The sequence below is a fragment of the Artibeus jamaicensis genome, unplaced genomic scaffold (genome assembly GCF_021234435.1).
Source record: "Artibeus jamaicensis isolate MK-2021 breed Jamaican fruit bat unplaced genomic scaffold, CSHL_Jam_final contig_497, whole genome shotgun sequence".
NCBI lineage: Eukaryota > Metazoa > Chordata > Mammalia > Chiroptera > Phyllostomidae > Artibeus > Artibeus jamaicensis.
Window position 1 is genome coordinate 5,787,703 of NW_026521863.1, and position 12,486 is coordinate 5,800,188.

The 12,486-nt window shown below is 58.1% G+C and overlaps 1 protein-coding gene across 2 annotated transcripts in view; it reads left to right on the forward strand.

The window, feature by feature from the left end:
- Positions 1–12,486, forward strand: part of EZR (ezrin) — a 46,255-nt gene that overhangs the window by 29,673 nt on the left and 4,096 nt on the right. For both annotated transcript variants that reach the window (XM_037126222.2, XM_053668694.1), the window contains exons 5-9: positions 335–609; positions 1,199–1,282; positions 1,409–1,555; positions 7,761–7,857; positions 12,185–12,348. In XM_037126222.2, coding sequence (XP_036982117.1) covers positions 335–609; positions 1,199–1,282; positions 1,409–1,555; positions 7,761–7,857; positions 12,185–12,348 — 767 coding nt within the window. The remainder of the gene's footprint in view (positions 1–334; positions 610–1,198; positions 1,283–1,408; positions 1,556–7,760; positions 7,858–12,184; positions 12,349–12,486) is intronic.

A 12,486-nucleotide genomic window follows, 5' to 3' on the forward strand; every position in this document is an offset into this window, starting at 1 on the left:
ACCAACTCCTGGTTCAGGAGGTGTCTCCGAACTGTGAGTTCCCTGGAATCGATGGCAGTGTCCCCACAAGATCAAGGCTGCACCGAAGGCCCTGTGGGCCAGCACCTGGCTGTTGCTAGACTCCAGCCACCCGTGGGAGTGGAGTAGGACTTTTTCAGATGGCTCTTTTTTTTTTTTGTCTTCTTTGCTAAAAAGGTGACTTTCGAGGTAAGCACTATCTTTCAGAAAACTAGGCTGAAGGATCCTTTTTGAGTCCATGGTTAGAAACCTGGGTTTGGGAAGGCAGGTCTTTGTCTTCTGAACTTGTAGTGAATGTGTGGCTCTTGTCGTCCAGGTGTCGGCCCAGGAGGTCAGGAAGGAGAATCCGCTCCAGTTCAAGTTCAGGGCCAAGTTCTTCCCTGAAGATGTATCTGAGGAGCTCATCCAGGACATCACCCAGAAGCTCTTCTTCCTCCAAGTGAAGGAGGGCATCCTCAGCGATGAGATCTATTGCCCTCCCGAGACGGCCGTGCTCCTGGGCTCCTACGCCGTGCAGGCCAAGTTTGGGGACTACAGCAAAGAGACGCACAAGTCCGGGTACCTCGGCTCCGAGCGGCTGATCCCCCAGCGGTGAGCCAGCCAGGGGCTTTGTCGAGCGTGGGCGCTGGCCGTTTCCTTGTCCGTGCGTCGGCAGTCACGTGCTCTGGCCACCTGCAGGCACTGACCCAACACAGCGACTGTCCTACAGCAGTGGTGGCCTGTCCACCTGGTCCGGGCCTGACCCAGCCGCCGCAGGGAAGGGGCCACACCTTGTGGGAGCTAAAGAGGGACTGCGTTAGTTGAGGATCTTCTGAAGCAGTCACATTTCTCACGGTCTCACAGCTTCGGTCTTCGTGGTGTGGAGTAATTTCGCCCCTGTTCAGTCTGTTTTTATTCACAATTAGTCCCATAAACTGCCCCCTTGGGCAGAAGAAACCTCTTAAAATAAAATGCCCTTTTAAATTTTCTTCTGGCAGGACTGGGTTCTCGATTCTAAATCATCCAGGTTCTTGGTTGTCATCAGTAGGCAGTGGCCCGTGGGGCGGTAGAGACGGGGGTACTTTGAGGTGATTTTATCCAAAGGAAAAGCCGAGGTTTGCATGAGGGTGGGCGGCGGCTGTCACTCGCCTCTGACAGCCCTTTGGGGTGACGGTGCCACTCCCTCTTCCTCTGCGACCAGGGTCATGGACCAGCACAAGCTCACCAGGGACCAGTGGGAGGACCGCATCCAGGTGTGGCACGCGGAGCACCGCGGGATGCTCAAGTGAGTGCTGGCGGGCGGGCATCCCCCTCACTCCTGACCCCGCCCCCCCGCCCCATGCACTGGTGGAGGCTGCTCCGGGCCTCACCACGCACTGGAACGTGACCCGTGTTTCTTCTCCCCAACCAGAGACAGCGCAATGCTGGAGTATCTGAAGATTGCCCAAGACCTGGAAATGTACGGAATCAACTATTTTGAGATAAAAAATAAGAAAGGAACCGACCTTTGGCTTGGAGTGGATGCCCTTGGACTAAACATTTATGAGAAAGACGATAAGTGAGTTGGACTTTATAACTACCTTCAGTTGGTGGGGGAGGCGGTGGCAGCTACGAGCGAGGGCTACTTTTGCGGCATTTATCCGGCAGCTCTCGGGCCCCGTGTGGGAGTCCGAGGGCTTTTTGGCTGTGACGTGGCCGCCCTGGGGGTGGGCTCAGAGCTGTGCGCCGTTGCTCTCCTGTCACCGTGGCCACATCCCTGGTGCATGTAGCATGTGCCGAGGGGTCCAGCGGCGACCCCAGCCCCACCCCCACGCAGGCAGCCCGGCAGTGCTGGGCGGCAGGAGTTTGTGCTAATCCGACCAAGACCGTTCCCGGAGCCGTCAGAAATTCCTCCCTCTGCACACAGTAGCCTTTGTGCACGGACAGTGGAGCCCTGGGGGGGATCCCACGACGGCCCCAGGCGGTTCTTCTGTCAGGTACAAAGCCAGCAGGTGAGGGTCAAGGGGGCCTCCCCCCGACTTGCCGTGCCCGCCCCTGTGGTGGCCGACACCGACTTAGGCCTTGTTTCTGCCAAGAAGCTGGACACAGAAAAAAATCCTCTGGTTCCAGTGAAGGCAGTCTCTCTGGGGGGACTCCTTGAGCTCAGAGGCTAAGCCAAAGTTCTGGATCCTTCCCCTCCGGAGCTGCCCTGTCTTTTTGGGGACAAGAGGGGAGAGGCTCCTTTTTATCCCTGGAAGGTCTCTCTAAAGGGCTTCCCTGAACAAGCCCTGCTGAGGGTCATCAGGTTCAGGGTCCCAGCAGAATGGGGCGGCAGGTCTGGCCGAGGGGGCTGGGGTCCTGTTCCATGGACTTGGGGCAGAGCAGCCCAGAGTTCCGGCACCTTCACAGGCCCCTGCACCCGGAGTGGAGCCCAGGCGAGACTGCTGCCCCGGGCTCCCCTCCTGGCTTGCTGCGCCTCCAAGCCCCATCGGCTCTCCAACACGTCCTACGTGTGCCCCACCCGCCCACCTGTGGCTCCCCCCGACCCCGGGCCCCCACCAAAGCCCCTCTCTGGCGTTCATGAGGGGCACAGCCCTGCTTTTGACAAGTGACTCTGCGTAAAGAATATCCGTATGCCCCGCCACGTGTATTCTTGCCAGAACCCGAAGAGCAGATGCGGTCATTTGGGCAGGAGCCTGGGTCCAGCCGTCCTAAACCTACCACCCAGTGCCCGGATTAGACAGTGGTGGGCTTGGGCCCTGCCAGGAGGATCCCAGCCAAGCACCGTGGGCTTGTCAGGGAATCCCGGGAGCTCTTCTGGAACCTGGGAGTGAGTCCCAGGGAGCGGGAGGTGGTGGCTGGTTTGCAGGGCTGTGTCTGGGAGCCGAGCACAGGGATTACGTGTGGGAAACTGCCTTTTCTTTGAACGCCTTTCTCCAGTGACCAGATTTTGTAACCCAACCACGACCAGGGCTGTCCCAACAGGTTTTTCAAGTTACAGGGAATGGCCACAGGCAGGAACTTGCCGATGTCGGCCTGTAACTGCCCCCGGCCCACACAAATGTGCATTTTTCCCAATTAAAATTGGAGCTGCATGTCTCCTTCCACCCTCCTCACGTACCCTTTGCCTCAGTTCAGCAGTGACACTGGCAGTCCCCTCAAAGGGGGGGGGGACTGGCCGGTGGGACTGGCCAGTGGGACCAGCCCCCACTGTGGTGGAAGGCATCCCCGTCCAATGTAAAAAAAACACTCAAGCAGCTGTTCACCTGCCCAATGGGCCCAGCGTCTCCTTTTAAACAAATATTGACAACTGGTTACCAGCATCAGCAGGGGCTGTGACTCAGGTCTGAGGAATGCCGTGACAACTCCTAGCCGTTCAGTGGTGACTTACCACCCTTAGCAGGGCTCAGAGGGCGGCATTGGGAGTCTGTGCCCCACTCCTGCCTCTGGGCTGGGGTCAGCTCTCCTTCCCCCTGAGTAACGCACAACGGGGTCCAGCCCGTTCTACCGCCCCAGACCTTTTCTAGATGTTTTAAATAACAATTTGCAAACAAATTGCACAGCGGAAAGGATTTCACGGCAAACACCATATGCCCGCCACCAGGGTCCATCTGTGGGCACCTCCCTGGCTGGTCTCCCACCCACTTGTCACCGCACCCTCGGGCCCTCCCTCCCTCTCAGACACGGCTCCAAGTGAGACTGCAGGCATCTGCATGCTGCCCGAGAAATGCACGGTGTGGACTAGAGTGCAGTGGGTTCCGTTCTTCATCTGATGTAAAGTTTAAATGCAACGAAACGCACAGTTCTTCAGTGTTTGTGTACTGAGTTTGCACAAACACAAACCTATGAAATCCAGCCTCCTATCCAGATGTAGGACGTTGTCATCACCCTCGGGGGCCTCTTTTGAACTCTTAAACTGTTCATTTTGAAGTCATTTCAGACTCTCCAAAGGTGTCAGAAATTGCGAGCACAAAGGAGTCCCGCAGGCCCTTCGCCCAGCTTCCCCAAACGGTCACGTCTCAGAGGAAGCGGCACTGCTAGGAGCCTGCTGACCCCCTGCAGCCCACGTCACTGTGGTAGTCCCTTGTCCACTGGCGTCCTTCTTGCCCCGGGATCCCCCCAGCACAGCGTCCATGCTGATTTAGCCTGCCTCCCAGTCTCCTGCCGTCAGGAACGGTTCCTGAGTCTGTCTGTCCATCATGACCTCAACACTTCTGAAAAGTGCTGACCACTGACTTCGTAGAAAGTCCCCAGCTCAGATCTTTTTTTCCCAGGATTACATTCCCATTTTGCACGCTGGGCGAGGACTCCGAGGGTATGCGTCTGTCCTGGGTGCCCCCCCGGGGCTTGTGCAGCGTTGGCCCACAGCCCCGGACAGTCTCGTTCCCGGTGGTGCCGACTCCGACCCGGATCCAGGCGGTGCCTTCCAGGCTCCTCCTCGCAAAGTTACTTCCCTTCCCTTCCGTACGGACGAGTGCATTTTGGGGAGGCACGTTGAAGCTGTAAATATCCTGGTTTCCGTGCTTTCATCTGTTAACACTAGCACCGTTGGTGGTTCTTGCATGAAATAGTTATTACTCTGAGAAGTGTTGATTTAAAAGAAATCATTCCTGTTACGTGTGTTCTTGGAATTCTAATGCAAGGAGACTGTTTCTCTTCTCCATTTCTCTTGGTTATTTCTGTTCACATGGGCTCATGGATACTCGTTTTATTCTCTATAAGCTGACACTTTGTTGCTCAAATTGTTTGAGACTTGCCTTTACAAGCCCTCTTGAATTATCTACCGCACCCTTTCGATACGACCCCCTTACTTCTGGGGTGTTTTCTCTTTTACTTCAGAATATTTCAGCATTGTCTTGTACTTTTCCCTGCTCCAGGCCTGGAACCATCTATTTCTCGAAAGAGCTCTTGCCCCTATGATTCAAGAAGCTCACTTTTTTATTTTTATTTTTTTAAAGACTTTATTTTCTTTGGAGAGAAGAGAAGGGCGGGGGAAAGAGAGGGAGAGCAACAACAGTGTGAGTCCATCCGTCGGTTGCCTCTCCCACTCCCCCAACCAGGGACCCCGCCCACGGCCCAGGCTTGTGCCCTGACTGGGGATCAAACTGGCAACCTTTCGGTTCACAGGCCGGCGCTCAGTCCACTGAGCCACACCAGCCAGGGTTCACTTTTTTTAATGTGTGGCCTAAGCAACGAGAGACTCAATATAAATCCTTTAGAAGTGGCCCTGGCTGGTGTGGCTCAGTGGATTGAGCACTGGCCTGCAAATGAGGGGGTCACCTGTTTGATTCCCTGTTGGGGCACATGCCTGGGTTTTGGGCTGGTGGGGGGCATGTGAGAGGCAACCACACATTGATGTTTCTCTACCTCTCTCCCTCCCTTTCCCACTCCAGAAATAAAATCTTTTAAAAAATCCTTTAGAAACCTTGTCTGTGGGTCCTTCTCTGTTCAGGTCCTATGGGTGAACTCTCTCTTTAAAGAGGGAAAGAAATCCTTGTAGAGTTTAATTTCCTAACTGTGGTCGAGAATTAAAGGAGGCTGCCGGACCCGCTCTGAGTCGTGGCTCCGGGTTGAGTCCTCGTGTTTCCACACTGCAGTGGAGTGTGTGAGTGAAGGGCTGTGGACTGTGAACTGAGGTCTTGGGGCCTTGAAAAGACAAACCAAACCCTCCAGACGCAGCAGAAAGCAGGAGGCTGGAGCCATGGTGACAGGACCCCCAGCCCTGGAGAGAAGGGTCCCCGTCTGCCTGAGGGGCCCCGTGTTCCTGGGTCGGAAACCGTTTCTGCGAGGCCCGAGAGAAGGGTCTCGCCTCTTCAGAGCTTTGGGGGTTGACTGTAAGGCTGAGAATCGAGCGGCCATCCTGTAGGCCCTCTCTGGTCATGCGTGTGGCTCCCGTGTCTTGGAGGGCTGCACCCCAAAACAGAGGGGTCTTCCTGGCGTCCCGGTGCAGCCCCCATGTGTTGAGGATGCAGGTGGGGCTGGGCCGGGTGGGGCCCCGAGTTTCTTCCAGGTGCTCAGGGCCCTTTCAGCAAGGTTAGCTCTTGAAAAACTCTGTATATTCCTGCCCGAGGTGAAAATGCCACAGCACACTCCGCCTGTGAGTGTTCAAGTGTGAGGAAGCGTGTTGGCCAGGTAGGCCTCAGTGGGCGTTGCGATTCTGTGGGATAGGACCCTGAGAAGGACTGGGCACTTAGCACCAGAACTGCCACCCCGGCAGTGCCCCGAGGTCATTGCCCCAGCTGTGTGTGACCGCCGTGTCCCAGAAGGGCCATCAGTCGGGCTTAGATGGCTTCTCCAGGGTTCCGAGGCCGCCCCTCCCCCAGCGCACGCACACAGACACACAGGGACATACCCTGTCATGACATGGCTTCCGTTGTCACAGCAAGGCCTGCGTGACCCCCTGGACTTGGTGTGACACATGCTGGTGGCAGGAGGTTCCTGCCACCCTGCTGTTTTCCAAATTGGAGGTTTTTCTGGCGTCTGGGCAGGGACCGTTTTGGACGCAGCGTCTCAGAGTGGCGGCGTGAGGAGGGTCTGTGTTTCTTTGGGAACGGTGCCCGTGGGGGACGTGCCGAGAATGGGAGGTCGGGAGTGAAGCAGAGCAGTGCGATCTTCGGACGGTGCGGCGACTTCCCCGGGAAGGCCGATCGGAACGCCGGCGTCTCAGCCACCGTGGACTGCTCCCGAGCACGCAGGACGGCCCTGGGGCCTTCGTGAGGTGCGCGTGGTCAGTCTAGGCCATCTCAGACCTCGGAGGGTGACACGGGAAGGAAAACACGCGTCACGAAGAAGCAGAGGAGCAGAGTCCATCGCACGCCCTCAGCCCATCGGGACAGCACGGCTGTAAGTGTGGACGCGCCCAGCGCAGAGCTCCCGAGCGTGCCAGGCACAGCCTGACATCTGCAGGAAAGACGCCACAGCAGCGCAGTGACAGTGGGGCCGCTCAGCAGAAAGCCAGCAAGGAAACGAGGGACTTGACCCTCACTGAGCAGCCGCTCGCCCTGCGGCGTATGTCTTTGCCACAAGAAAGCGTACCCGCCTGGCTCTGGGAGAGCTGAATAATACCTCGAGGACTTAAATAATACGAGGGGAGTCATTGGGCAGGATGAGAGGGGGAGACTGGGAAGAGAGAGAGCAAGCAGGCCGCCGGCGCAGGTCCCAGCCGGGTGGGGAAGCGGGAGGGAGAGCCTTCCAGACGCCTCGGCGACCGTGTGTGGCAAGGGTGGGTCCAGCCAGACCTGGGCCAGGGTGGGCGGCTCTTGGATGCTGAGCTGAGGACTACAGGTCTCACCTGGTAGAAACGGGGGAGGGGGGTAGACATCTTCGAAGCAGGAAACGGACTGACTGAAAGGAACGTTCATCGGACAAGGAGCTGGGCTGGGCTGCCTGCACCTGAGAGGCGGTGTAGGGTGGCGGCATGCGAGTGGCCTGCAGAGACGGCCCGGGGAGGCGTCTCAGACCACGCGTGCGTGGACGTGTGTGGCCAGGAAGCGAGCTGGCCTCGAGGTTCCAAGCCAGGGTGACTGGACACGGTGTGGCATCCAAAACTGAGACAGGCTCAGCGATGGGAATGCGTGCAGTGTCCTAGGGCCTGAACCTTGCGAATGGCCACCTGACTGGGCTGGGACGGGTGGGGACTTCGTGGTAATGAGTGTAATGTGTGTTGTGCTTCCTGGGCTAGCATTGTACTGTTTAAAACTGAACAAAAAAAACCCTGAGCATGGATTTGCATGCCTCTCGTAGCCAATGCAAGTGCTCCTAACTGTCTGCCTTTTTAACCTCAGGTTGACCCCAAAGATTGGCTTCCCGTGGAGTGAAATCAGGAACATCTCCTTCAATGACAAAAAGTTCGTCATTAAGCCCATCGACAAGAAGGCGCCTGTAAGTTCATATGGAGCCTGCCTGGGTGACGAGGGGGCGGTGATGCTCGGAGTTGTGTGCGTGCACCCATGTGTCTGGGGAGCTGCCAGCGGGTCACAGCTAGGGTCAGGGATCTCTTGTGACACGTGGCTGGCTGCTGCGGTGGGAGGCTGTTGTGGAGGCCAGGTCATCAGTCAAAAGCTAGTGGATCGTCACCTGTTGTCAGAGGTCTTCATTAGGAAGAAAAGAGCCATCCTGTGTCGGTGACCTTTGCCACACGATACGTATTTCCTGGCTTGGGAAAGCGGACTGCGCTGCCGGGGTGTGGGGCTCCCGCGGCACCTCTCCAGCACCTGCCTGGAGCATGGGCGGTGATGACCACCGGCCTCAGGCCCACTGTGACTCCCAGAGCGGTCCTGCCACTTCGCCTGTCCGTGCTCTGGAGGGTCAGACCCCAAGCCCCCAGAGCGCAGCTTCCCCCACAGTCCCGGCACCTCGGCTGCTTTTCTTGTGTGGACGCAGCCTCCGGTTTTCTCTGACCCCTCGGCCCCCTGAGTGATCTTCACACAGGCACCTTCCTGTGGGCACCGGGGTCCCAGAGGTGGGAGTGGAGGGCCATCACCCTGGGAGCGTTGGCTGGACACGAGGCTTCCTGTCCTGGAGTCTGAAGAACGCGGTGTGTTTGCTGGTGGCCGCAAAGGCTGCTGCATTGTGGGAGTTCACTTTGGTGTCAGTATTTGTTCTCCTAACACTTAAATTCCAGCCTTTCTTTGCTCAGACTTGACGCACACACTCTCACACTCTGTAGTGTGGGGGGACCGTGAGGAGTTTGCTTTCTAACCAGAAATCTGGTTCTTAAGAAAAATCGCCGCTTGAGAAATTGTTACCCTCCTCAGGAACTTGTCTTTTCTGGTGCAAATGTTCCCTGCTCTTAGCGACCCCTCCCCCAAGCCCGAGGGCAGCCTTGCAGACAGTTCAGGTGACAGCTGCACCTGGCACAGACTCCTGAGCCCCGTGATGCCAGGGCGTGTCTCGCCGCGCCACGAGCGGAGGTCACGGTGCACCAGGAGCAGTGGGCATGAGGTCGGGCGGTGAGAAGGGCGAGGGCACCTGGCAGCCCAGGGGCTGCTCTCTGCTCAGGGGGATACGGTGCTGATTTTTCGGTCTTGTTAATTTGACTGACAGAAGCAGGAATTCTAGACTATGCTTTCTAAGAATTAAGTTGATGTTTCAATTTGAAGTAAGTGTAGCTTTTGCAAAGAGGGTTGGAACGCCTCCGGGTGAGGCAGCCAGTGTACTCTGGCTACAGAGGGGCCTGTGTGTGGCCGTCATGTAAAGGGGAACATGGAGAGGAGCGTGTGCTGGTTGCCCACGCACGTGCGTTGGGCCCCAGGTCAGGACAGCAAGAACCAGACGGGCCCCGCCCTCGTGAAGTTTCCATTCTGGAGGAGGAGGAGGAGGGTGGAAACAAGGAGATCAAGTCCTGTGCTCTCGGGCAGTGACTGCAACCCCGAGCTGTGATTAAATAGTAAACCAGGGCATTCGCTGGTTAAAGGAGACGTGGGACCAGGGACAGTGCGATCGCTTCAGGTGGCTGGGTCGTGTAGGCCCCACCGAGGAGGCAGCTCCCTGTGAGCGCCACACCGCCCTGGGGGTGTGACGGGAGCAGCTGGCGAGGGACTGCGTCCTCGGGCCCTCTGCACCTCACAGGTGGCCTCAGTCTTTTGCCTGGGGCAGTAGAAAATCCGATTTCTAAGTTTAAGTTTTTCCCTAGAAGCTGAAAAGGAAACCCCAGAGGCCTAGTGGGCGGCCTGTGGGGCCACGTTCCTCGTCTCCTCCCACGCGCCAGCCCCGGCCCGGCACCCGCACTTTCTGCAGACCCCCCCACCCCAGTGGGCCGTCATGCTGGCCAGGCCCCGAGAGCAGGTGGCTCCCTGCGAGCTGGGTCCTCCTCCCTGCCAGCCTGCACGCTGCAGTGCAGGCCGAGTTCTGACTCCTGTGGCGGGACCTCAAATACCATGACGGTTCACAGCCTGCCCTGGTGGCTCTGGCAGGGGCAGAGACCTCGGGGGCCAGGCAGAGGGCTCTTGGCACTGAACTGTCTAGCAGCTTTTGAAATGTCTGAGGAATGAAAACTTAATATTTGACTGTGAGCAGCTCTGCACTTGGCTTCTTTCCCCATGACCTTTGTCCCCACCCCCAATCTCTGGGCCAGGGAGCCCCTGGATGGGGCCCTGGGTGGGGGACCATCCTCGTTCCCCTTGACACTTCTTGGCCCTTTCCAAGGTTGCTTCGGGTTCATTTCCTCGAACGTTGCTCGCACCTACAGTTTCCATTTGTAAGATGTTCGTTCTCTGCCGTGTTCAGAAGGCTGGTCCGGGGTCACGCCGGTGCTGTGGTTTTGCACAAGGACATTGGCTAGACACTTGGATTTGGACACTTCTAATCATTAATGTCAGCTTGTAGCTTTTAACTTGAGGTCAGAAACTGTCCTCCCGAGGCAGTCAGTGCGAGGGCTTCCCTCCCCGCGGTCTGCAGGGTGTGTCTCTGCGAGATGAGATGCCAGGAGGGGTTGTCACCTGCAGCCCCTCTCTCTTCACTTGTTTCAGACCGACTTTTTCCCACAGAGGAGTCGCTGCTCGTCAGCTTCCTCCTTGCCTTGCTGGTGCTCAGGAGGCACAGTCGGGACCGCTGGGTGGTTTGCCTGTCTCTGCCTGGCTACAGCCTTGTTTTCTCTTGTGCAATGAGAGATGGGCGGGTAATAAAGGTGCCTGCTCCTCCCAGCTCGCAGACACCTCCCTGGGAAACCCGATGACTTAATGACAAGGTGTGAAACCCCAGGGAGAGCCCCACCCAGGAAGTCGTAGGCTCTGGGGCTTGACAGTCTCTCTCCCCAGCGTTTCTGGGGCAAATGGAAAGAGCCAGAAGCTAAGCAGGTCCTTCCCGGGCCTGCGGACGAGCCGGCCTGCACGCGTCTACGGGTTTCCGAAGTCGCAGTGGCTGTGCTGCTCTGCGCCTTCGTTTCAGCCGCTTGCGCCCTGGCCCAGTGGCCAGCGCCCGACGGGAAGGCCCGCAGTTGGGAAGAGGAAGGGAAGAGGAAGAGGAAGCAGGCAGGCATTTTAAATCACTCTCGGCAGGAGTTTCTGCACCACATTCCCCTCTTCTCTGTCACCTGTTGATCACAGTGGCAGCGAGGAGCCACCCCTGATGTCATCCGTGTCTTGGACCTCTGTGGTCACTAGTCATGCAGTTCTTGGAGTGGCCTCTCTCTTTTTAAAGAAGCTTCTCTGGCAGCCAGTTCGTAGGGCGGCCAGCCACCTGAGCGAGCATCTGTGGGCGCCCCAGTTTGTGTCACACCAGACAGCATTCTGAGGCCTTGCAGGGGTGATCTAGCTTCATCACAGTGACCCCGTTAGGTAGCTGTCACCCCCGTTGCAGAGTTGAAGGCGCTGAGGCTTGGTGACCAAGTGGCTCACTCTGGGTTTGGGGCTTGGATGTGGCAGTGCTGCATGAACTGCCGGTTGCCTGGCGTCCGTTCACTGAGCGCCGGTACTCATGGAGCACTGGTGCGGTCGGAAACACCACGAGTGAACGTGGGCCTACCCTCGGTGGGGCTGACCACCTGGTGGGACAGAGTGTCCTCACCTGGTGGGCACCAAAGGTAAGGGCAGCAGGCACAGAAGAAGGGCCAGTTTACTGTGCGAGGAGAGGAGGTCACGGAAGCATGTGAGGCGGTGCCTTAACGTCGTCCCGTGGCAGTGCTGTGTCCTCGGGTACGTGGCATTGGTTGTGACATCCCAACCAGGAAGGACTGTTCAGGGAAATGTTTATGGGTTTAGAAGGGCACAGGGTAGGTGAACGGGGTTAGGCTGGGGCCAGAGGGGTGGTCTTCACGTGCGCCAGGCCACAGTGTTTGAACCTGGCCCCGGTGCAATCAGGATGGCATTGAGGTCCACAGGTCGCCTGACCCATATGCCGGTAGCGGTGGGAGGCGGCAGGTTGAGGCGGAGGAGACGGGAAGCTCGTAGGAGGACCTGGCAGAAGTCCAGGCAGGAACCGGGGCTGTGGCTGCGGGACTTGGGGACCCTGGGCTTCCTGAAGCTGCGCAGCACTCGCTGTGGGGCTGTGCTTCCACGTATGTGCCCATGCACACCTCCCTGCACTTGTCCCATGGCACCCAGAGTGTGCACTGCTGGCATCCCGTCTCTTGGGGCTGGTGGCTCTGTGTAGAAGTGTCTTCTGCTCCTGTTCTGTGCTCCACGAATTCTCCTGGAAACAGCATCTAGCTCTGCGTGCAGCTGGGTTCAGAAGCAGGAGCCCCCGAGTCAGCGCCCGTTTTCTGCTGCAGGACTTCGTGTTCTACGCGCCCCGCCTGCGCATCAACAAGCGGATCCTGCAGCTCTGCATGGGGAACCACGAGCTGTACATGCGCCGCAGGAAGCCCGACACCATCGAGGTGCAGCAGATGAAGGCCCAGGCCCGGGAGGAGAAGCACCAGAAGCAGATGGAGCGGTGAGCAGGCTGCGGGGTCAGCGGCCCCGTCGGGAGAGCCTCGCTGTGGGCTGGGAGCGGGAGCACTCGGGGGAGCAGGGGACAGCGGGTGGCCAAGAAGCAGCTGCTCCTTCCGATGGCTGCGGTGGAGACGGCCTG